Source organism: Cygnus atratus, chromosome 24, assembly GCF_013377495.2.
Source record: "Cygnus atratus isolate AKBS03 ecotype Queensland, Australia chromosome 24, CAtr_DNAZoo_HiC_assembly, whole genome shotgun sequence".
Lineage (NCBI taxonomy): Eukaryota > Metazoa > Chordata > Aves > Anseriformes > Anatidae > Cygnus > Cygnus atratus.
The window spans coordinates 5,578,594-5,604,014 of NC_066385.1; the positions used below are offsets into that span (position 1 = coordinate 5,578,594).

Here is a 25,421-nt window from a genome sequence, read left to right on the forward strand (position 1 = left end):
TCTCCCCCGGGACATAAACTGCTCTGACATTTGGTAAAGAACACAGCTATTTCCAACAGAAAACAGAGACGTATAGCAGCTTGGACTCAGTATTTGTGAAGGAAAAGAACCATTGCTGAGGGATGTGGGAGGAAATATGCATCATCATTGCACCAGGCAGTGAGAAGGTATCCTTCAAAGCATGGGTGAAACACTCACTCTTCTCTTAAGAGAGATCTGGATCCTCCCCTGGTTGGTAATGAGTCTCAGAGGAGTAGTAACAGGATCCTGATCACCATTGTCGGTGGCATCTGCTTCTATCCGAAGTGTCTGCCAGGTGAGTTCTTTGAATGTCAAAACCTACCCAGAAAGACGAAAATGCTGAGATTTTCATCAACTTCAAGGATTACACTGAACCGCTTAAAAACGTGGAATGAAACAAGGCCACGGAGAATCATTCAACATGCTTTTCCTCTGTGGTCCCTGTACAAAAACGTCACCATGCCCCAGGTAATATCTAACCCCCTCTCTCACACTGAGACCAAAATAAATAAATAAATAAATAAATAAATAAATAAAACAGACAAACCACATGGGCATTCAAAGCTTCTCCAGTTTCCCTGCTGTCAGTTTAGGAGAATTCAGACACCTGCCCAATACCCCAGAGCACCGGGACAGCCCAGTGCCACCTTTCTGGGCACATTATGACGGGTGACATACGAGGACTCTACCTCTCCTCTCTGCGGATCTGTAATGCGGGTGAGCCGCAAGTCACTCTGCTGCCAGTTGGGGTTGACGCTGTAGCCTTGGAGCTGCCATAGTTCGAAAGAAGCATGGAAGGCCTTGGAGTGAATCTTGATAGTGATGGAATTGACAACAATAAACATCCCCTCGACGACCTTTTCAGCAAAGCCATATTCACTGCAAAGAGAAGGTCCTTTAAGTCACCATTTGTTATGGTAAAAGGCCCAGGTAGACTCCAAGGTTTACAGGCGATAATAGAACCACTAAAACCTGAATCCAGAGTGGTCAGTGGGTAACTGTTGAGAACAACAGCCTCCCATACCTCAGCACGTCAGAAAGAAATCCCAGGGCTTGGGGGACTGACCTTTGACCTGCAGCAAGAGCAATGGGAGACTGTCCGTTGGGTGGCCGAGGCTCTTCACATGTTCGCATCTCTACCTCCACTTTATCCAGGTACTACAGAAATAGAACAGATGATCAATAAATACGAGACCAAGCCTCAAGCCCAGCCTAACATCCTCAAGTCTGGGACTCTAGGATAGGCGCAACCAAGCTGCGCAGCCTCATGTCTCTCCAACAGTCTCACGTGCTAAAGCTCTCACATCAATGCCAGATTTGTTGGGTAATCTGAATCCCCAGAAGTGGGGGGAGAACAAACAACAACAACCAGGCATAAGGTTGCCCTGGACCTCACTGAAAGCTCAGCCCAGCTCTATCCTGCGGTGAAATGAGGGTCTCATGGGAGGTCACTCATCTCCTAACAGGGCTGTTCTCAGAATTTTCCTTCCCCTGGGTGCTAAGGGCCTGGAGGCTTTAGGTCGGATTAAAATTTAATCATGCACTTCACAGTTTCCCTTCCCAGAATTTTTGTCAAGTAGGAGGGTTTAAAAAGGGTTTGGAAGAAAATGAATTAACAAGAAAGACACATTACCAGGCAGATTGGGTGTGTTTTCAGTTTTGTCCACTGGATCTGAAACAGTAAAGTCGAGGTTAGAAGAGTTACCTTCGCATTGGAAAGTTTAGGAGATATCAGTGAGCTCAAAGGTCTGCTCTGAGAAATGACCACAGGGACAGTCCATCGTGTCCCACTGAATCCCGCTCAAACAGGCTCATGCAGACAAGTGAAAAGACATTCCAGCTGCCAGCTCCATAAAGCCAGCTTAGCTTTTGGATCCAGCACATCATCACAAGTAATAGACGTTCAGCGGGTCAAATCCTAATTTTTCCTATTCCTTTATGGAAAATGTTCTTGTCCTTAGAACATTTGGAACTAATTGCTGCTGTTATTAGAAATCAGCTGTGCACAAACCAATAAGATCCTACTTTATTTTCTTACAGCAATACTTAATCTGCAGTTCTTGTAGGAGGGAGAACAAGTGTTTGGTACTAAATTAAGCAGATCTCACTCTAAAAACAGATAGAACAGATCAGATGAGTAAGACAGGCTCGTTTTTGTTGTCACTTGGCAGAGTAGAACCAGATTTTTTTCATAGCAAGTCTCTTCCATATACAAAAAAACTTTTGCATTCACATAACGCAACTCTGGTTAGTACCAACTGAGATTAAATAGTCTGGCATTTCATATCAACTGAAAAAAAAATCAATTTTCTGCTCTAAAAAGCATAAGGAGGAAAATTTGTAGGAGGGTTCAGTGTGCAAAAGTGCAACTGTAAGTGCGTGCACAATTTCAGCAATTATGCACGTAAACGGTCAACGGGGGCTGAACGAGTGCAGTGTGCAGCTTTTCACATGCACCATTCACGTACTTCTTAAGAATTGCGTTTTCAACAATTAAGACTTAAGTTCAATGTATTTTACAATACCTCACAGCATAATTAGGCTTTCAGATAACTGCACTCCATTTCTCTCTGCTTCCTATTCCTGTTGGAGGTCTGTTTTACTTCCTTAGCATTAAAAAAATAAGTCAGTGGGGATGAGGGAAGATGCAGAGAACTCCTCAGCTATCAAAATGACAGGAAAATGGAAGGGAATGACCAAACAGGATGGTTTACAAAATCCTAAGGCAGTTGGAGATGATGAGCATGGAGCAATTGTTCCCCATTTCTTGTAGAGAACAGTACCTACCAGGAGATTATCAACTAAAAATAGTATGCACAGGCTTGCTGCAAGCAACAGCAGGCGCACAATTAAGCTGTGAGGTTCTCTGTCAGAGCATGCTCTGGGTGTTAAACAAGTAAGCAGATCCAAAAGGCACTTGGGCAAATTCCTAGAAATTCATCAGCAGGTATTACATACAGAGACCCCACGGCTGGCTTAAAAAGTCACATGCCATAAATCAGCCAAGGGGGAGAAAAGACCACAGCACACTTTCCCTGTGCTTCTCTCAGCATCCTCTAACCCCTGCTGCTGGCCACCAGGGACAGAGTGCTCGGCAAGGAAAGCCTCGGTGAAACCTCTGGTGGCTCTCTCATAGTCCTCAATTAGCAAATGCCACGCCTAACGCACAGGGTTTGAAGTGTGGGGACTGGATCCCATCGTGATCCTTAATCAGAAATCCCCACATGACACATGGAAGCTGTCACTGGAAGGTCTCGTTTGTGTCTGGGGCCACGAGTGCAGCCTCCTCCGCTCACCCTGATGGACGCCTTGTTGCAGTAGACCCGGGTGATGGCGAGCCAGGTGGGCAGCTCCAGCACATTCTGCAGCACCTCCTCGTCCAGCTCCAGGTTGGTCAGCTGCCCCTGCCCCTTCAGCGTGCTCAGGTTGATTTTGTCTGGAGAGAGATTCTTCGTAAACCTACAAGAAAAGAAAAGAGAGACTCAGAAAACAATTCAAAGCAAAGCTGCTTAGACTAGAGGAGCCTTTTATAGAGGGATATTAAGTATAAAAATTTGCTTGCTTCTTTGTCAAACCTTTTCTGACATTTTTAGACCCAGAGCGTGTTGGTTTTTCCAGAAAAAAAAAATGTCCTTACACTTTGACATTTGAAGGTTTTGTTCCTGCTTGCTTATTTTAATCAAATTCACTAAACTGAAAATTCCATCTAAAGCCCTGGGAACCTGTAAACCAGCAGAATTGCCTTAGGACAGAAACAAAACAAAACCGAAGTCAAACCACAACAGGACAACAACTTTACTACCCCAAAAAGTGCGATATCAGTGGTGAAAAGCGTTATTATTTAGAATATTTTTTTAAAGTTATTGACAAAGGAAAGCAAAAGATCATTAATAAAGTATTTTTATTGCTGTCTCTCCACAGCAGTCCTGCAAGCCAGCATGCGCCCTGCCCAGCAAGTCCGAGTGTGCAACCCAACTCCCCTCCCTAGTGACCAACTCAAAATCCTGTCCTCTCCTCGTGGCAAGCATTTCCACAGTCATTTCCACCTCCCCTGCACAAAGCCTGATATCCCCAGCTCCCTGACACGCCTGTGATTTAAGTGCAATGGAAGAAATGATTTCAGACTGGTCAAGAGCAGCATATTCTGGTGCTTAACTTCTTTAAAAACACTGTGGGCCCTGAGGAATCAGAAGAGACAGCTTAGACCACGCAGACTGAGCCCCAGCACCTCGCCAGGACCGCTATCCGCAGTGCACAAGCGCTGGGACGCCACCGAGGGAGCCAAGCACCAGGCTGCTCGGATTCACAAAGTCACGGGAGTCACAAGGCTGAAGACTTCCTGCCCGCTGATTTACTCACTGCTGAAACCGGAGCTCATTTCACACATTCCTCCAAACTAATACTAATTCTAATTCTGCACAGCGGTCCAGAAAGGGGAAGAAAAAGAAAGACCCTATTGTCAGCACAAACAGGATTAGGCTCATAGTCACATGCTGCCATTCTGTCTCCTTTCCCTGCACCAGCAGTGTGGTCGGATTCCCTCTGAAAGGCTTAAAACATCCCGAACAAAGTCCTGCCACTGCTACGGAGAGGAGAGGGGAGGACGAACCAGAGCGACGCTGCCGGGGTGACAGCGGACGTGGCCGCTGTAGGAGCACGAGGCGTGGTACAAAGCCGCCTGAGGTGCCAGCAGCAGCTGCTCGTCATCAGCCCAGGGCTTCCTGGAAAAGAAACGCCTTTCAAAATGAACATTAACAGAGAGGCTGAGGGACGGTGAATAGCCACGGATGCCAGCCCTGAGTTTCGGATACAGCCGCCCCCCGAGGAGGAGGGCGGCACATATGGCTGTGTTTGCCTACTGCTCCTTTTCACCTCCATCCCTTTTAGCGCCAAGTCTTCCGCTGCCACCGGAGCCCGATCAGGCGTTTCCTGTGCCACGCCGCCACCTCCCTTCCCGAGCCGAGGGCACGCGCTGCCTGCTGAGTCCAGACCACGTTCGTAACGCACCTGCCAGCTGATCCCAGGCTGACGCAGGGAAGGTGACGCTTGCTTTGAACTCCTCGTGCCTTTAACCCGAGGCTCTCTTGTTTAAACACACGCAGGCAGGAGGCCAAGCCCAACACCACCCGCCGGCCCCTGCACGAAGACGTAACGCGCGGCAGCGTGCGCTGCGGGGGGCAGGCAGGTACAGGGACGTGCTGGGTGTCTGTAGGGTTTGCGCCAGGTCCCCCTGTGCGAGCCACAAACTCAGGCAGCGCTGAGCGTCGGACCAAAAAGCTCCGGAGGCGATACGTGAGCATCTTTGTCTTGCCTCAGTGAACCAGGTATGTTGAAAGCTGTTGTAATCGCCTCCGCGTGGGACTGGGTACTGAAAATAATGACAGGAAAAGCGCTCGGCACTGGTAAACTCACGGGGCTGCTGCGGGCAGCGATGCTCACAGGCAGGGAGAGGCTGAGGCTCACAGCAGCCTCCTCACTCCTGTAAAGCAAGGGTCAAACCCCAGGTGTCTTAATCCTCATCACAGCCTAAGCATGCTTGGAAGGGGAAGCCGCTCTCAGCTGCTAATGCAGAAGAAACAAAACATAAGGACATGTCTCAACAGGGAATTATTTTTACTTAGTGTCTACTTTTATCTTAGAAACAATAGCACAGTGAAGGGAGAAGCTGTGAAACCAGACACTGGTGGAGAGAGTGGTATGAAACACGATCTAGCTAAAAACAAATAGGTATTTGTGTTCACCTACAGGGAAAGGCTGCAGAAATCCTGCCGAACAGATAAGAAAACCACCACAAGCACTGGCAGACTCTATGGAAGAGCCTCTTTCAAAAGGCTTTTTAGCTGCACCAAAACCCCTGAAGGACAGATTATAGATCCCACCAGTCACGGAGCAACAGAAGCTGGAAGCATCGTAAACATAAATCTAAAATAAATCCTTCCCTTTAAACCACACAGTGAAATTCCTGCAGCTAGGCCTAGTCCCAGCTCTCCTGCTCCCAGCTTGTCCCTTTAAAGGGATCTAAGATTTTCAGATGGAATAATCCTCAAATTTAAGACATTTTGGTATATTTAGTGCACGTTAATGGGGCTTACAAAGGGAAAAGAGATGAACTGTGCCTGTGAACTTGGAATTTTACAGAGGCCAAATTACTTCTTGAAAGGAACTGCTTTGGTCACTGTCAGGGGAAGGAAGGAGCCGTGAGAGCAGACAATTTTAGATGCTTGTTGGCAGGCTCGCTCCATTCATACTCATCAACAGTAACATTTTTGGCAGCACGGATTGCTGGCTTCGAGAAAAATGAATGAAAATGGTAGCTATTAGGAAAATTGACAGTGTGGGATATTTGTTGTTGTTTGCTTTTTTTCCCCCCCTAACTCTATAAAGAAGTCATGCAGCACTAAGCCAGTAAACTCAAAGGACAGCACTCCTTTTGAGTCTGCCAGGATTACCATGACAAAAGTCACACCAGAAAACCTTTTCCCACCCCTTATAGAGTTGTCACTGCGGTCACGAGGGCATTTTGCAGCTGCATACACTTGCACAAGCACGAATGCATTCCCAGGAACAATACCAGGAGCAACATCTCATCTTGGGAAGCATCCACCCAACAGCCACCCGGACCGTCACGGTCACCAGCACCCACGGAAAGCCTTCAGGTGACTGAAAACGTTCTGTATTTGCAATGAAGACAATGGGAATCGCCAGCTAGAAGCTTTCACAGCCATAGCTAAGTCCTCGTAGGTCGAGCCCCTTCCTGCGGCCAGTGGTTTGCAGGGAAGAGATTTCCCTACAAATTCCCTGCTCTCTGCCGTTTCTTTCCATTTGAGACGACGCATTTGGGCTTTCAATCGACTTTCGTAAGAAGCAGACACACACAGTCATTACCAGCACTACCCTAATTCCATAGCAGACTGAAGGGCTCGCTCTTTCCTAAGAAGCTAGCAGCACCCAGGTATATAAACCTCGGTAGCTTCTTGGGGCCTGGCCTAAGAGAATCAAGTTCTTTACAGAAACCCTCCGCCTTTTGGGGCAGTTTCTAAGATTGTGACTTGATTTGCATTTCATGTCTTAGATGGGGAAGGCACAGGAGCATCAATCTACTTGCTCAATCATCAGCTTGAATATATATATATATATATATATATATATATATTTACATTATATATAACTAAATGATGTCACTGCTAAAAGAATGCCTGATTCATCAGCTGATACATCCAGAGGCCCCAAACTCACCCCTTGCAAGAGGGCACTTGGCCAAATCTCACTGCTGGCCTGAAGCCAGGCTATAATCATAAATACTGGATTTATGCTTGCATTTGTAGTCGTCTGGCCGCGCCGTCTCCAGAACAAATACATAGACAGATAACGTCAGGAGAAGACATCTGAAACCATCAAATTTCCCTTCAGACCCATCTCCCTCATTAGCTCACTGCCTCGTGGCACAAGAACCCCCTCGTCAGTAGCTTCGCAGGCTCAAAATAGATTTTCTGCCTCAACTTCTGCAGTTATTCAGTAATCATCGCCTATTGTATGTAACCGGCATCTACACAGCTAAACATGTTTATTTCTATTAATATCTTTGTTACTATGGTTATTATATGTGAGAACTAATTAGCGGTACACCAGCGACCTTGATTTTGCTGAGTGCCAAGCATCATCATCTGGCAGAAGAAATGACTGTATGGCTTGCAATACTTGCCGCCGTTGCAGAGAGCAGATGGAAAACTCCGCAAAACACAAGCAAGTCAGGAAGAGGGTAAGTTGTCAGCTGCAATCCGAAAACAGACAAACTGTAATAAAAGCTCCGGGGAAACTGCTGCAGACAAGGCTCTTCTTCGTAAGGGTAACAGCAAAGGAAAAGATGAATTTCCCCTCTGATTTGGAACACAAATCGTATTTTAAGCAGCTGTGGTAGAAGGGCAGAAATTGGACATGGAAAATACCTATATTCATGTCAATGCAGATTTGCTCTGTACCAAAAATCTTCCCAGAATCTTGTTGGGTTAGGTCTGGACAGGCCATCTAATCCATTCCTAATCCATCTAATCCACCATTTCATTTGGAAAGATCTTCTGCAATCCCCAAATCTCTGTGATAGGACACTTTCCTTCATATTAATCCTCCTTATCTCGGGAGCCAAAGATCCTGCTTACTTGGAAAAAAAGGTTCATGACTGGCAAAAGAAGAGGTCGGTGACTTCTAAGTACAGGAAGACTTTCAAGGAAGCCAACAGCAGAGGCTTTGACTGCAAAACACGGCTGAGAATGAACTGAAAAATAATTTTGGAGGAAATAAAACTGAGCAAGTGATCAAACTTCTGTAAAAAGGGGAAAAAAAATAGCTGCCTTGAAGATGCATAGGAAGAAGTAAAAGCCCTTTTGGAAATAAAAGCCATTTTACTAGCTCAAGGTTTTGGTGCAACCGTGGAGCAATCTGCCTGGTAAGCAGCCACAGTTCCATTCAGGACTGAGAGATTCAGAATTGCAGCCAAGGAAGAGAAGTGCATTGAATTAACAGAAAGAGAGCCTAATTTACGCACAGTATTACCTAGCCGTTAGTACTAATCCAGTTGGTATCATATCACCTCAATTAGTATAAAGCCATTTAGAATCTAAGGGAATTCGATCACTACCAAATGAACTAATTGTTCACCAAAATCATCCCCGGCTCCACAGTGAGCACATTACTGGTGTGCACCAGGTGCACTGCCAGACCAGCTGTTCTCCTTTGCGGACAAGCTGGTCCCAATGCAAAAATCTCGATGACTTCGCTCTACTGAAGCTGCAGAACAAACCCTGTGGATGGTTCTGTGTAACATGCAAACAGAGCTCAGCACTGCGCTGGGAGGTTCGTTATCCGGGTGGATAAAGTGCAGTGGGATGTCTGTATACACTGCCACTGGTGGCTTTAGATTATCAACTTTCTGTTTTTCTAAGCATCGACTACGTCGATATACCACTCAGCGACCCAAAGCAGTTGCACTCGTGCCACAAAACATATCTGTGCCCAAAACAAGCGCATTTCCAGTTGTCTCAGCTCCCAGATTACCGTTATCTGTTGCAGTACAATGCACCCAAGGCCAAAAGACTTAGAAATTCAATTCCAAGTTAAACTGCTGAGGAAAATCAACATTTCCAAGCAGATCAAAGGGACTGAACTGTTCACTGAAGGCTGCCTCCCCACTTAGGTAGACCCCTGAGGACAATTTTATTCCCAAAATGACTCCTGAGCACCCTGAAAACTGGAAGATCACAAAGCTCCAGATGAGGTGCAGTTCTTACAGCACACCCACTGCTGACTAATTTGGTGCTAGGAGCTCTGTAAAACAAACCACAAGTTAACCTGAAAGGAAAAGAGGCAGGGTGTTTTTGGCAGGGGTGGATCTCCACCTCGCTGAGGAACTGTTGTGCTATTTCTAGCTCATCGGCTCAGTAAAGTTTAAATGCCAGCTGCCCCGTGCTCTGAAATCTGGATTGTAAACCCTCTTCAGCTGCCAGGGAATTTCCCAAGGCTAAACCTCGAAGTGAATAACAACACAGAAAAGAAAACTAGGAAGAAATATATAAGCACATACAGTGTTTCCACTCCTCCTTGCCAGGCAGAAGTCCCACTTCTCATATTGTAAGCATTATTTATCTTGCAATCCGATCTGCATTTTTATTTCCAAACTATAAAAAATAAAAGGTTAGGACAGTAATTCAGACTCAACTGAGCAGCAGCAGCAGAGGTAAGAGCTCAAGGAGTCCAGGAGAAATAAAACAAGTGGAGAAGTCATGTTTAATAGTCTCTTTTCTGGGCACATTGCTTAGTTTGAAGAATACCCGCTGTGCAGAGAGGTTCCACAAGGCCAGCAGGACCCAGCAGCTGATGTGAGAATACGTCCAGCCATGCTCTCCTCCTGAGCTACTGAAGTGCAATTTATTTTTGCTGCAACAAGAGTCTATTTAGCATTCCAGAAATGGCACGCGTTTATTTCGAGCAGAGTGGAAGTGGTTGGAAACACTGGCAGCTCACATACGTTTTATAAAACTGACAATTTGGTTCTTCTGGCACACTGCAGCAGAGCAAGCCTGATTTTGGAGATTACTTTCTGTGAAAGGTAAATGCCATCTCCTGTCATGTGCGCGCTCTCCTTCCCCATCCCTATTTGAACAAAGAGTTAGTCGCTGTTTATTAACTGACTTCACAATACCCTGCGGTTCTGATTTTAGATAAAGAACTCCTCAACATTTCCATTTTTCAAAAAACGTAAGAAAGGCACCAAAATGGACTAGTAAGATAAGAATTTTTCCAAAGAACAACACTAAAGGGTTTGTGGCCTGTCTTAAATGCTTTGCTAGACATCGCATGTAAGTATTTCTGAGACAAACTTATTACCTCTGGTTCAGTGCTCAGTACCTTGGAAACTCTTTTTGATTGCCTGCAAAATAGCAGCAACTGCTGGGAAAAGAGACTTGAAAAAGCTTCGTTCTCATAAACTGGCTCAGAGTTTCTTGCTACAAACCATTTCTCCCCAGTTCCCCAAACTGGTTCTCTTTGCCAATCTTCCCGGGGCTATTTTCAGAGCATCGTACAAACGGGCTCGCTAGCTTTATCTCTGCTTAACCAGCGGGAAGCATATGGCACCACGCGATTAAGTGACTTCCCTTTAGCCACACGAAGTGTCACACCGCCGGTGGCCACGAGACCCGGCCGACAGTCCCACAGCGGGTGAGCCGCAGCCATCTCATCTGCCCCCAAACCCTTCCGGCTTTTGTGGCACTGCGTCCTGCCTGTCGGCCGCCTGAAGGTCAAGGCGTGCTCCTTCCAAGTTCAGGGAGGTTGTCCACACCTGAATTACCTGCTCTCTGCAACGTCCTCATGTTGCTCAGATCTTCTCTGGATGGTGCCAAAATGATGTAAGGCCTTTGCAGGTATGAGGATGCAGCCACGTCCCTCCTGCTGTCATCCGAGTGCCAACTGCAGGGGGCTATGGGGCCCTTACCTGCTGCTTCCTAAAGCCTTCATGATTTGGGTGCTCCCCTGGCACCAGAGGGACTGCCCTCAGGAGGTCTGGGGACGACACCACGTAGGGCAGGACTTTGCAGGGGGAGCCGGCCAGGCCAGGCCAAGGGGCCGCATCCAGCTGTATGGCCTTCAACAAGGGCAAGCGCCGGGGCCTGCGCTTGGGGCACACCAAGCCCGGGTGCCTGGAAGGGGGCCTGGTGAGACCATGCCTCGATTTTGTGTTCAGCTGTGGGCTCCTCGCTACAGGAAGGACATTGAGCTGCTGGAAGAGCAAGGAAGCTGTGAAGGGACTCGAAAAGCAGAGTTATGAGGAGCGGCTGAGGGACTGGGGGTGTTTAGTCAGGAGAAGAGGGTGCTGAGGGCAGACCTCAATCCATCTCCGCAGCACCTGAAAGGAGGCTGCAGTGAGAAGGTACCGGCCTTTTTTCTGAGGTGAAAAGCGATAGGATGCAAGGAAGTAGTCTCAGGTTGCACCAGGGGAAGTTTAGCTCGGATATGGGGAAGAATTTCTTCATGCAGAGGGTGGTCAAATGTTGGAAGCTGCCCAGGGAGGTGGGGGAGTCCCCGTGCCTGGAGGCATTTAGGAGACACACGGATGTGGCACCGAGGTCATGGCTCAGCGGTGGGACCCGGTAGGTCAGGTTGAAACTGGACTTCAGGATTTTGAAGGTCTTTTCCAACCTTAATAATTCCACGTTTCTATTACCTGGCTGAACAGAATGCGCTGAAAAGCAGGAACAGAATGCTTTGCAGATGGAAAAGTAATGGCTGTTTTATCATCAATTTCTAACTGCCAGCAGCTTTGTGGTTTCACGTATTTCCCATAGCTGCAACGGCTATTTTAGACAAATTATGGTCTTCAGCAGCAGCAATTTCCCTCATCACTGAAGAAGACTATTAAAGCAGCTAAAGCCAAAATTGCAACGTGTCAATTCCAGCAGAGACTGTCCCAGGCAAAGGTCCTCCAGAGGTGCCTTCTGCCTCCGTCATTTCATGATTCACCGACTTCATCAAGCCATTCCCAGATGCGATTTCCCTGCCTTCCTCCCCACCCACCACGTTCTTTCAATTTCTTTCAGCTAATTTCGAATCAAGGTCAGGAAACTGGGAGAAACCTGAAGGACCTAGGCAGTAAGCACACACCTCACGCTGGCAGCAGATCTTTCTGTACCAGTAGAAGGTGCTGGAAACCCTCTGACTGAATGCACCAGCACTTCACTGTCACTGCAAGGCCGCAGCTGCAGCACAGCGCTCGAGCACGCAGCAATGCTGCAAAAGGCTTCGGGACGAGAAGTGAGAAGTAAAAGGACAGAGAACGCTGTGAGAAATTACGCTCTGAAATTTCCAGATGGCAGCTTTTGGCCAAGAAACTGTACTGAGGAGCTGAAAAAGAGCTCCTAGGACCTGAGGAATTCCCCACCCCTTTGCGTCGGGGAAGCGAAGCGTCTCTGATAACGTAACGCAACCTTCTGCCGAAGGCAGGCCGCAGAGCCCATCTCGGCAGCTCCTGAACAGCAGAGAGCCAATGCTAGTTGTTTTTTTTTCTGACTGATGAACTGCCTCTGCCTCTTCTCCCCCATGCCTTCCGAGGAGGAGGACGGGTCCCCTCGGGATAACACGTCTCAGTGGCTCTTGTGCCATCGCCACCTCCCAGAGAAGCCAGTACCCGTGTTCAGCTGCAGTGGCCTTTTTGTCCTGGCTGGGCCTGGGTGAAGGCTCTTGCAGGTTTTGAAGAGAGGCTCACGCAGCTCTCGACTAGCCGAGGAGCTAATCCACCAGCCTCACACAGCAGCAGGGCTGACACGTCAGTGGGTGCTTCTGCGTGTTGTGCCCGGTTCAGAATTCCCTGCACGAGGAACGGAAGCAGCGACTGCTCGGAAGGGGCAATAATAAATGAACTGTTACGGCCAGGAAGGAATCCTGAGACTCTTAGACCCAAGTTATGAAATGAGAGCCCACAGAAGCCTATTCATTCCTAGCTAGGCGTGCTCTGTGACACCCACATATTTCTAACTGCTAAATTGACCTAGAAGAAAGACACACCACAGGCCTTCTTGATATTTTCCTCTTAAATACCAGCAGTGGCTTTATCTGCTGCAAGGATTACATGCAATTGCAAACAAGAAAGGGGAGGAGACAAAGCAGTCTTGTCTGGAAAAGGGGATATATGGACTGAACCACTGTGAACTGAGAGGAAAGGCTCTGCTGAGACACACTCCGGTTTATGAGGAGTTACACAAAAGAAATGTCACTTCTGGCTGCGTATTTGACCTACATTTCCAAGCAGCAGAGTACTACATCCTGCACATGGTACTCGATTGTTTTGTTTTCTAGGATATTTTTTAATTCTGTTTCTAAAATCAATCTGATTTCTCCAAAAAGGCGGCTCTGGTATTATGTTATACAAGATGGTTCTGCAGCTGCTCCCATGCCTCGTGTTCCACGGCCTGATACCTGGATGGAGAAGTGACAATTGGTAGCAGGATCGATAAACCCGGCTGTGCAGCCTTGCACCTGCCAAAGATAATTTGGCTTCAGGCTTCATCAGGAAGCTTGTACTGTCCAGCACGGTACCCTTCATTCAGCTGCTTCCAAAACCATGGGAAGGAGGAAAATAAACCAACCGACAGAAGCAAAGCAAAGTACAAAACGCAGAAAACCTTGCTACGAACCCTGTCCTAAACCCTTCCACAACTCCCAGTCTTGCTGCACAGCAGCTTAGCACCTTCTCATCCCAACCAACACAAGTAACAGAGGCGGAGATCCCAGGAGTCTGGTGGTCCAGCGTAACAGCCTGGGAGCAAAGCAGAGCACAAACCCCCACGCCACTCGTGTGCTTCCTAAGTTCAGGGAAGAAGGGCCTCTGCGAGCTTCAGGCCCTGTTCACAAGCACGGTGCTAGCTAAAACAAAACAAGCAGCCCACCGTCACCTCTGTTTCTGCTGCTCACATCTGTCACTGACCAGCCCAGCCACTGAAGCAGTGGCTCAAGCGCTGCCCTCTTCCCTCGGAACAGGTCTAATTTCCCCTCTTGTTTCTCCTCCGTATTTTCTCAGTGACTCAGTGCTGATGGTATCTCGGCCAACTTTGCTCGCTCTCTTGTTTCTCCTCTGCTGCTTCCTCACCCTGCTTTCAGACACCTGAAGCTCCCTTTCAGCCGCAGCTCTCCAGGGCACTGCGAAAGCCAAATCCAGCAGGGTCTCCTTCCCCTTCCATCCACTCCGCACCCCAGCTCCCTGCTGACACAGCATTCCTTTCCGTCAGAGCCTTCTGACTCAGTGGCTCTTTCAGGCTGGCCCTTTTGAATTGGAGCATGCGAAGCTATTATCTGATTATTTTCTCCACCTAAATTTTATTATTTTTTTCCAAACATAGGGATTACACATTGCTTTTCCTCTGGAAACCACGTAACGTGCAGAACTGGGTGGCCTATCAGGCTGAGGTTATAAAGACTCTCCACAAGCTCATGTGTTTTAGTACGTGCAATAAAAGTGTCACGAGATGGTTGTCAGATGCAGCAGCGAGTTAAAGCTTCCTGATGCAATTAAATAAACATCATTTTGATAAGGATTTCCACTGCAGTGCTGAGAACTCTGAAGCCCTGAAGCATTACATCGAGTACGTTTGGGCAGTCCATATTGCCTCAGTTTCCCTGTTTACCAAAGGGGGATAAATATCACCTCTATAAAACAACGAGTTTTTTTTTAATAGTGCTCCCTACAGCTGAAGAAAGTAAAGACAGTAAAAAGAGGCTACTTTCAAACCAAACCAGGAGGAGGAAAAGGCAAATCACTGCTTTTATTTTAAAGCAATAGATGTGCTTTCATGAATAATTACAGCCCGGTAAACACAACTGAAGTACTGCTCTTGTAGCCTCCGAGGCATTCAAAACATTCAGGTTCAAACACACACCAAGCAGTTGATGCTTCAGCAAGCCCATTTGGGGGGCCCTTTCTTCCAGCCCTAGCAGCTTCACTTGGATAGAAACGCTTCTCTGCGGAACACGCAGCCCAAATGCTGCAGCCAGCAGAAGAACCCAAAAAGTAAAAACCACCTAATCTGTTTTCTTTTCCAAGCTAAAAATAGGACAAAAGACTGAAAAGCACAGATGGTGGAAGCGATGCAAGATTTTAGGTTCTTCTGTTCTAGGAATTTAAGCTGCTAACACCCGACACAGGCTAAGCGTTATAAAAGATGTTCATAACTCGGCTCTGTCACCAGTGGCCAAACCCAGCTTTACAGATCTCTGCAAGTGACCCCTGTCATCCTATTTGACATGCATGAGGCTCATTTAATCCGAACAGCTGGTGTGAAATAACTCTTTCATATTCCCCTGATCTTTCTGCCTCTCTGATCCCTTCCTTGCAAATTTCCAGATACAGCAGGAACAAAAACACACCCCATGCAGAAACGGCTTCAAATGAAGACATAACAAAAGGAACAAGGAATTATTTCATATGCAAATTGAAAGCAGAAAATAAAGGCAGATTAATGATTCAGTAGCAAAATTCTTCCGGGCAAATGAGCAGAGCTGAAAGAAAAACCCAAAGGGAGTGCGAAGCTGAGGTGTTCGGAGGAATCAAAACTGGAATGAAAAAGCATCGTCTTTTTTACATTCTGATCTGTGTTCAAAACGCGTTTCTGCAAAGCATCCACAGTACTTATGCAAGAGAGGGGCAGGATCAGACCAACCACCACAAACGGCAGAGCAAGTTCAGCTGGCAGGAAAACAGGTAAAGCACCAGGATTTGTTGTGACCTCCTGCTCTCACCAGACCGCACGCAAAGAGGAACACGGACAACAAACACCCCAACTGGCCGGGCTGTAGGGAAGAAAGGGGGCACTTGGAGCGGGAAAGGGCAAGATAAGGCAGACTGAAAAAGCAGAACTAAATAAAAAGACTAAGAGGACTAAAACCACTAGCAACTAACCTAAAAGAAAGGGAACCATGTAAAAGAACAGCACAGGCACCTTTAATCCTAGAAGTGGTACCGAGGAATAAAGCTGAGCTCTTTTAAGAGACCGTTAACAACTGCCCTCATCTGCCTCTCCCCGTTACAAACACTTCTGTGCCTCCTGACAAGGTGACTGAACCCGCAATGAGTATGACGTGCTGCTTTGAGGTGGAACGAGACAGAAAGCTTGGAGATTTGTGACATCAGGTCTAGCAGAAATTCCCTAAAATTAGTGCACTGAACAAACCTCACAGCAGGCTCTGCTGCACTCCTTTTCGGTGCCGTGCCTGGCGAGCTGGAGTACTGAGCAACTAGTGAGTCAGAACCGCCGCAGACAGGCACTTCACCGAGGAGACTGCTCGCTTAAAGTTCGCAGGGATTCTTCTGAAGATCCAGAAACCGTCAGGATTTACTGCCAGCCTCAGAGCAGCTGGGACAACACAGCCTGAGAGTGCCAGGACCCCCGGGGTCTGACTCCTTGCTCCAGCACCGACACCCCGTAACCCCGCTGAAGTCGCTGCAGCCCTGCGCAATCGCTTCGAGCCCCTCGCTGCCCCTCCGAGTTTCTCCACCAGAAAAAACAGATAGGACGTGATCGTCTGCAGCTCAGAAAGCAGAGAGGAGAAAAGCAGCGTGCAATGCTGCGCCTCTGTCAGCACCCTCCAGGTCTTTACGTTTCGTCACGTCGCTCCGGTCTTTCGGCACTGCAGGGGGAGGCCGTGCCTGCGGCCGTGGGGCACGACACGAACCGTGGCTCTCCCGCGGCTCCTCGCCTTGGGTTTCCTCGGGGAAACCGAGGCACTGCGACTCGGCCAAGGTCAGTCGCCGAGCCAGCGGCAGAGCCGCACCGCGGAGCCGTGCTTCTGAACCCCAGGCTCGGGCACAAAGCGCAAACACCCCGCGGTCCTCTTCAGCGCACCTCCTGGTGCCTGTCATGAACCCGGCCGAAAATGACACGCCGCCCTGAAAAACGCCAAAAGCGAAGTGCACGGGAACGTCCCGCGTCACAGCCATCCTTCTCCTCCTGGGGCGCGGCACCTCTTTTCCTTCTCCCCTCTTTTTTTTTTTTTTGGGGGGGGGGTCCTTTTCCCCTCGCTCAGCCTCCCAGGAGGCTCAGCCCAGCGTTTCCAAACGCCCCCCGGTTTTCCAAACGCCCCCCAGGCTCCATAAACCTCCCCCCAGGAGGCAGGACCAGCCCGGGGGGGGGGAACCGCACAGCGCCCACTGCCCCCCGAGGCCCCGCTGGAGGCAGCCCCGAGGGGAGGCCGGCGGGGCAGGGCCTCAGCCTCCACCTCCCGCTTCCCACCCCCCCCCGGGCCTCCAGCCCCGTGCCTCCCCCCCAGAAAAGCCCCACGGGGAAGGGGTTGCGGGCGCCTCACCGGGACAGGTGCTTCAGGATCTGCTTCTTGATGAGGCCGGCCATGCCGCGGCGAGGTGGGGGGGGGAAGCTCAGCGCCGAGGCCGGCGGGGCTCCATCGCCGCTCCGCCGCCGCCTCCCGGCCCGCTCCGCCCCGCCGCCGCCTCCCGTTCGCCCCCTGGCGGCCCCACCGGGCTCGTCCCTCGCCCCCCCGGGGCTTAAAGGCACGGGGGGCAGAGCTGGAAGCCCCGCGGCCTCGGGCAGGGCTCGTCCTGCTCGCCCAGGGCAGGCCGGAGGGTGGTGAAGTGACCGCAGGCAGCCTGCAGCTCCCTGCCCTCGGCTCTGTTTACACGCCGGGTATTCGCGAGTGGAAAAATCCACCGAACAGCTTAGGAACCTCCCCTGAACAGGGACAAAGGTGTGCTTAGAATCCCAGAATCATCAGGGTTGGAGAAGCCCTCCAAAATCACCTGGTCCAACCACCCCCTACCACCACTGTCACCACAGAACCCTGTCCCCAAGCACCGCGGCCAACCTCTCCTTGAGCACCCCCAGGGACGGGGACTCCACCACCTCCCTGGGCAACCCGTCCCAACGCCTGACCGCTCTTTCTGAGCAGAAATGTCTCCTCATTTCCCACCCGAACCTCCCCTGGCACAGCTTGAGGCCATTCCCTCTGGTCCTATCCCTGGATATCTGCGAGAAGAGGCCGACCCCACACCCTCCTTTCAGGTAGCTGCAGGCTTCAGGGTATACACAAGGAAGAGGTGTGAGACTATCTCAGGGTAGCCAAAAATAACCTTTAAAGGTTGAAAAAAAGAGTAGAGAAAAGCATTCAGCACAAAACAACTTAACCGGTGAGGCTGCCGGAATGAAAAAAAAATGCCTCAGTTCAAGCAGCTTCTGTGCTACTTAGTTTATGGCTGTGTTGTAACCCTTTGACGGATGACAAGGAGTTGGGCCATTTCACATGCGGAGAGATTTCAGGCTGTACTACAAAGGAGCATTTTGCCTCCAAGGCTGCGCCCAACAAAAGCAGTCCCACATAAATGATGACATTGTTCTTCAAATAAGGCACTGGGGCATTAAACTGATCAGTCAATCCTTTAACGAGAGAGCCACATGCTTTGTACTTGGCTACACACATTGTTTTAATCTGATAGCAGGCGGGTGGGGAGACAACTCCAGCAGAATACTTTTATCAGAGGTCAGTGGTGATCATCAGTAGCTCCTGCTTATTGTTTTCCCCAAGAGATATCGATGAATGCTGTAAGAGCCTGGCACCTGTCCAGCCTGCAAGTGCTGTGCACTGCACAAGTCTGCTATAGAACAGCAGAGAAATGCAGATTAGGGCTAGGCCATGGGATGCTGCAGATGATTTTTCTCTTTTATTCATTAGCAAGGTAAGTGTATTTTATCGGAGAAATATCCTCTAACTTTTGCCTCATCTAAATGTTTGTTGAACATGCCTATTAAATATTGGGCAATTAAATATTTGATGTCTCAGCTACACAGTGTGCTTTATAGAAGCCTTCAAAGCATGAGCTCCTCAAAATCTCATCTGATTCGACTGTCCTGTCTCAGAGCAGACAGCAGCTCAGGAGAAGAGCCCTTGCAGTTCTGCTGACCAAACACTTTCCTCTAAGATGCAAATTACTCCCACACTTTTGTATTGGATACAAATATGCCAAGAATGAGTTGGAAAATTCTGCCTATTGAAACAGATGACAACCGACATGCACAGAGCAGTTGGTTATGCAAACAGAGTAAATTCTTTCAATCCAATTGGAGTCGTACACCTGCATTAAGCGCAGCTCATCAAAAAGCAAAGCCCTTTCAAAAAAGGGGCCTTGGAAAAATGTCTTCAACATCACATTCCTTTACGTGAAGAAAACTGGGCATTAACAGCTACTGACTCAACAGCTCAGATAACTTGGGTTCACACAAACACCTCAGTAGCAACAACAAAGCAAAAATGTGTTTTTCAGCATCAAAACACTAACTACAATACTTTACTATAAGAAGCAACCTTTTAACAGCTTCTCTTTGTTTCCTTCAATGAAGAATCAGCATTTTATTAAATTCATCCTATTTTGTGTTACAGATTGATGTCATTTTGCAGTCTCCTCAGATATCACTGCACTTTTGTAGTGTTACATTTTTCTTTTAATTAAAAATGTGCACGCTTGTTTTGAAATAAGAATTCAGAATGCAGATACTGGTATTTCTCTCTAGGGGTATAACATGAAAAAAATGTCATACCAGAGGACTTAAGAAAAAAAACTAAGAAGCAGCTTAGTGCTAGGTGGGTGGAGAGGGTGCAACAAAGACTGATATTCTGCTGGACAGAAAAAATACGCAGTAAGGGTCAGATTCTCCACATGTAAACCAGCATCAATGTTTTATTTCAATGGGGGAAAATCAAAAAAAAAAAAAACAACAAAAAAACCCAGACCAGTTACAAAAGCATCAGCCCAGTGTGCATCTAGGTCAAACCGTCTGCAATTTGAAACAACAGCAGATTTCTTCTACACACTGTTTTCATATAAAATCCTCGGGACGCAAGTCTACGGCATTTTAGCATGTGGAAGATCATAAAACGAAAAAAGCCACGGAGCTCCATTTCCACCTTTATCTGTCTGGGCGGGTCATGCCTGGCCTGGTTGGCACCATCATGGGTCTTGAGGGCGGTCTCATCATTGGGGGCCCTGGCATCATTGGCATGTGTCCTCCCATCGGTGGCCTCATCCCTGGAGCTACAGGAGGAAGGAAAATACATTAGAGAAAAGCTCTGGGGAGCTTTGGAAGAGCTGCAGGGAGCGTCCACATTTCTCCACAGCCTCCAGGGAACTTTCATTTTGCACGTGTGTAAGCCTTGATCTGGAACCTAGCTGAGATGGATTACATTTCCCTGAAGGATACCAGCAATTAGTAGGGGTAGAATCAAGTTCCTGGGTTATATGCCCAGTTTTGACAATATTCACTGATAAATTATTTCAACCACTCAATAGAGACGCTAGCTTAATGACTGCATTGGAAAGTTCATTTGGAAGACTTACTGCACAATCTTCCAATTAGGTGCTTGAAAAAGGCCTGGTGTGCTTCTTAGAACTGGGTAATGGCATCAGCCATGAAAAGCAGGTCCTTTACCAAAAAGCACTGAGAGAGTGGTTTCCATCCAGCTTCTCCATTTATTGTCAGACACTGCCTCATAACACAGAGCGTGCACATATTTCGTGCCTTTTTAAAAAAAGAACACTTAAAGAACAGTTTCTACCAGCCACACAATAATTGCATTTCACTAGTTTTGGTGTGCACGTGTGTATTCCTTTAGATTTGTTCCAGTAACTGCTTCAATAAACGTCCTCTGAGAACTCTTCAAATGCCAATAAGCTCAAAAGCGGAATAGATCAAGACATTTTAGTTTACCTTTGCTGTTCAAAAAAACCTTTTTAAGGCATGTCGCTTCTTTGGAACACATTATTTTAAGACACTTTAAACAATAAACTTCATCTACTGCTGAAATGCATCTGTTGTGCAAAATCGTAAACATTGCAACGATGGAATACCTGAACGATTAAAGATTGTAAGACCAAAAGTAGGAAAACTGCAATTTACCAAAGCAGTAATTTCAACCGCACGCCAGGACTAGCGAGCGCTCTCAACAAGCAGCACAGGAAACTAAAATTAGCAGCTGTCAGACTGCTCTGTTCGAAAGAGAAGACTCCTTTCCAGACTTACCAGGTCCGACGGGCATCATTCCGGGCGGAGGCGGGCCCATCATTGGCATCATTGGGGGCCCACCCATATGAGGGGCTGGCATCATGCCAGGTCGGGGGGGACCAGCTGAACACAGACACAAACCGGTTACACATCCGCCTGCTCTCACATTCCTCGACAAGGTGAAATAGTTATTAGGCTTTACAGGAGGTTTTAGTAATTAAGATGACCTTGAATTTTTTTTTTTTTTTTCCAATCGTCTGCCTTCGTTTTTAGTTTTAACCTCGACTTCGGGTGCCAAAAAAGTGAATTGGAGGAAGAATACGCTCGCTATTATTTCCAGCTCTGCATATCTAATGCAGATAAACTGCCACTTCCCACAGCAGGGGGCTCTGTGCAGAAAGGGATCTCTGCAGTTTGCCAGCCAAAGTGCAAGACAAGGTTATCAATCCTACTATATTCTTAAAAAAAAACAAACACAAAACCCATTGTACCAGAAGTTTAGATGAAGCTATCTACACAGCAGCTACAAAGCAATGAGAGAGCACAATTCCATTAATGTGCTCAGCACTAATGAAATCAACTGAAGATTAAAGAAGATTGAAGAAATACTCTTACAGTGCATTCTCTTACATTTCGATATTTGCAACCTCAACGTTTTTTGCTTTATTTCAAGCTAAAGGGACTTTTGTTTTTTTAATTGCATCCAGTTCTGGCCCCCTCAGTTAAAGGACAGGGAACTGCTCGAGAGAGCCCAGCGCAGAGCCACGAGGATGATTAAGGGAGTAGAGCATCTTTCTTACGAGGGAAGGCTGGGGGAGCTGGGGCTCTTTGGCTTGGAGAAGAGGAGACTGAGGGGTGACCTCATTAATGTTTATAAATACGGAAAGGGTGAGTGTCAGGAGGACAGAGCCAGGCTCTTCTCGGTGAGATCTAATGACAGGACAAGGGGCAATGGGTGCAAGCTGGAACACAGGAGGTTCTGCTTAAATATGAGACAAAACTTCTTCATGCTGAGGGTGACAGAGCACTGGAACGGGCTGCCCATGGGGTTGTGGAGTCTCCCTCTCTGGAGACATTCAAAACCCGCCTGGACACGTTCCTGTGTGGCCTGACCTAGGTGTTCCTGCTCCGGCAGGGGGATTGGACTAGCTGATCTTTCAAGGTCCCCTCCAATCCCTAACGTTCTGTGAAACACCATCGCTAAGGTCCGCCCTCACCGCCAAGAAAGAGAGACTTACGGATGCTGGGAGGGGGCGGTATCATGGCTCCTCCAGGGGGTGGTGCTGAGAACGGCGTCGGTGGAATTTTCCCTTGCTGGAATGCAGCCGCTACATTGGGGGGGAAAAAAAAAGAAAAAAAAAGAGAAAGAATCCCAGAAGAAAAAATAGTTACTAAGCGGAGGAAGCTCCTGTGTCAACGTTCCTTCTCATGCCAAGCATTCAGAACATACTTAACGTCATGGTGCACACTCATTTGTTCTTACTCTGGAACAAATCCCTGGTTTACACTGCTTGTCAAGATGGAAGCACCTGATATTCTTGAAGACAGTTATTACAGTAATTACTCCAGTTGAGACTAGAGAGCTCCAGGATGAATTTCACACACCTAGCTGGAAGGTGGATAGTAGAGAAAACACATCACATGATTTGCAGCTGTAACTTTCACCTAGGATCATTAAATTAATCCACGTTATCATGAAATACGCCAATGACTTAGGCAGGTGACAAAAAGCGTGAAAAAGATCTAACGTGAAAGGGGAAAGAAGAAATTCAGAAGACCTGAATTGTCCAAGAGGAAGGCAAAAGATGTGAAAGCTGGAAGCAGCTAAAGAAAGAAAGTTGCCATAAGGTTAATCTGGCACTTGTATCTATCCCATCCAGAGAGGAAAAAAACATTATTTAGAGAATAAGTGAGAGGAAAAGAACCCCATAAACTGACAGAGGAAACATTTCGCACTTTATTCAAGCCTACAATAGCAACAGAGGAGAAAAAAAATCAACATCCCTTGAGAGCTGAGGCCAAGCAACTAGAATATGTAAATAACCCACAACATTTCATACATTTTAACGTCCATTTTCCTACCTTCTGGTTTTCTTATTCACGCTCTTTACATAGAAGTGCTACTACCAACAGAAGCAAAAATAAAGTAAGCTTAAGCCCTAGAGGGATGTCTTATTTCTCTTTTTAAGGGAAGGAGCTAAAAACCCATTATCAGATCTGGTGGAACACCTAGAACAAATTTGTTCCACGAGCCTCTTCTCATGAAGGCTTGCTAGCAAAAACATTGTGCTTGAAGAGATTGTCCTTGGAATTTAAGGAAGTTTGTTTAAAAACCAACACCCCAAGAGGGCTCTCGATCTAAACCCCCAGCCACTTGCCGCTACCCCACAGCCTCATGCTACGCGAGCTTGTACGACGCTGCTGGCAGTGCTAAAGGCGAGGGGAGCTACAACCCTCAGCCACAGTAAAGCGATGCCTGCCTGCAACAAGCCCTCTCAGCCTCTTACGTGGGAGCCCACACTCAGACAAGGTCAAAATTCAAATCCCAAGTGACATTCTTATTCGTGAATACAGCAAAGAACCACCAGGGAACTGATAACGAATCAGCGTGGAAAAAAGGAAGAAAAGCACTTGGAGGACAGAGAGCAGTAACAGCAAAGCAAACGAAGATCACAAAAGGATTCGCCTTACTTGTTTTATCAATCAGGCTCTGGGCTTGCTCCTCCATCCATTTCTGGTAGTAGTCCTTCACATTCTCTTTGTGCTTTCGGCCACTGCAGTGGGTTTTTCTCACGGAGGGCTGAGAAAGATCACGTTAAACCCAGAGCTTATGTAACATCACATAAAATCACAGTTTATTGGGAACTTCGGTAAAACTTAAACATATCCTCTTTGGAAGCACAGAACTGCTTGGTTTCTGCATACACTCAGAGGCCAGGCGCTGTGCCGTGCCCTTACGTACAAACGACAAGCATCGAGCCAAGTTTTCGGGTGAGGCTGCGCTGACAACAAGTCACACCGTGACACCCAGGATTGGTGAGACCTAGCGAGACTCCAGTCCCTCCTGTTCCTGTTTCCTTTTCGAGCAGGACATCGCAGTATTTCAAACAACCTGGGTTTAGTCAGTGCAGGCTTTATTTTAAGCGCACGTGATAGCGCAGATGAATTAATGCAAAAGGTCTGTTACTTACCGACAAACTAGTGGGACACCTTGGTATTTCAAATAGACGGGGTTTACTCTATGTGGGGTTTATTTTAAGCGCACCTGATATCATAAATGAATTAACGCAGATGTGGCTTACTGACAAACAAGCAGGACACCTCACTGCCTCAATTAACCCAGTTTTAGCCTACCCAAGTTGTATTTTCGTGTCCTCGATACCCGAGGTAGGTGACGGCGGAAGGCTGGGCGCTTACCGAGTCGTGGGTGAGGTACGTGTCGCAGTAGTCGCAATAAAACCTGCGGAGGCAGAAGGCCCGTTACTGACCAGGGACACCGCTCCGCGCCGCTGGGACCCATAAGCTCCCCCAGCTGGGCCAGGGACCCCCGGGACCCCCAAGCTCCCCCCAGCCCAAACCCAGAACCCCGAGCTCCCCCCAGCCAGGCCCAGGACCCCCGAGCTGCCCCGCAACCGGGCCCGGGGACCCCTGAAACCCCCACAACCGGGCTCGGGGACCTCTGAGGTGCCCCCAACCGGGCCTGGGGACCCCTGATTCCCCCCCAGCCGGGCCCAGGACCCCCGAGCTGCCCCCAACCAGACCCGGGAACCCCCGAACTCCCCTCCAACCGGGTCCGGGACCCCCAAGCCCCCCACAACCGGGCTTGGGGACCCCTGAGCTGCCCCCTACCGGACCCGGGGACCCCTAACTCCCCCCAGCCGAGCCCAGGACCCCCGAGTCCCCCCCACAACCGTGCCCGGGGACCCCCAAAACCGGGCCCGAGGACCCCTAAGCTGCCCCCAACCGGACCCGGGGCCCCCGATTCCCTCCAGCCCCGATTCCCCCCAGCCGGGCCCAGAACCCCCGGTCCCCCCGAGGCTCACTTGGGCATGGTGCTCCCCGCTCCCCGCCGCCGGAGCCGCCAGGAAATGCCCCCCCCCCGCACCGCCCCCTTCCGCCGCCTCAGCCCCGGCCGGGTTCCGCGCAAAACGGTGGCTGCCGAGGGACAGAAGAGGCCCGCGGGGCGGACCTTCGCCTTCCCCGCTGCCTCAGTGCCCGGCCCGGAGCTGGGGGCGCTTTGGGACCCCCGTTGGGGGGGTTGGGGAGCTCCGGGAAGGAGCCCCCGCAGCCCTGTGGGCTGCCTGCGCCAGGGCTGTCAGCTCACGGCACAGAAAGAGAGCGGCTCCGTCCCCCCGA

At 48.6% G+C, this 25,421-nt stretch overlaps 2 protein-coding genes across 3 annotated transcripts in view; both read right to left on the reverse strand.

Moving 5' to 3' along the window:
- The window catches only part of BLTP3A (bridge-like lipid transfer protein family member 3A), a 32,715-nt gene extending 15,217 nt beyond the window's left edge, over positions 1 to 17,498 (reverse strand). The window contains exons 1-6 of one of the 2 annotated variants that reach the window (XR_004782042.2): positions 17,365 to 17,487; positions 3,318 to 3,480; positions 1,655 to 1,693; positions 1,088 to 1,179; positions 711 to 900; positions 199 to 339 (exon numbers count right to left, since the gene is read on the reverse strand). Coding sequence is in view for 1 of the 2 variants with exons in the window: in XM_035569070.2 (XP_035424963.1) it covers positions 199 to 339; positions 711 to 900; positions 1,088 to 1,179; positions 1,655 to 1,693; positions 3,318 to 3,480; positions 17,365 to 17,408 (669 nt within the window). In the remaining variant the exon portion in view is untranslated. Of the gene's footprint in view, positions 1 to 198; positions 340 to 710; positions 901 to 1,087; positions 1,180 to 1,654; positions 1,694 to 3,317; positions 3,481 to 17,364 lie in introns of both variants that reach the window. The other variant, XM_035569070.2, reaches the window with a different exon arrangement.
- Positions 17,499 to 19,715: 2,217 nt separating this feature from the next.
- Positions 19,716 to 25,169, reverse strand: SNRPC (small nuclear ribonucleoprotein polypeptide C). The gene is made up of 6 exons (XM_035569187.2): positions 25,109 to 25,169; positions 24,483 to 24,525; positions 23,757 to 23,865; positions 22,304 to 22,393; positions 21,084 to 21,188; positions 19,716 to 20,098 (listed from the first exon to the last, which is right to left on the reverse strand). The coding sequence occupies exons 1-6, from the start codon at positions 25,114 to 25,116 to the stop codon at positions 19,974 to 19,976; spliced, it is 480 nt and encodes a 159-aa protein (XP_035425080.1). The 5' UTR covers positions 25,117 to 25,169; the 3' UTR covers positions 19,716 to 19,973.
- Between the last annotated feature and the right edge of the window lie 252 nt (positions 25,170 to 25,421).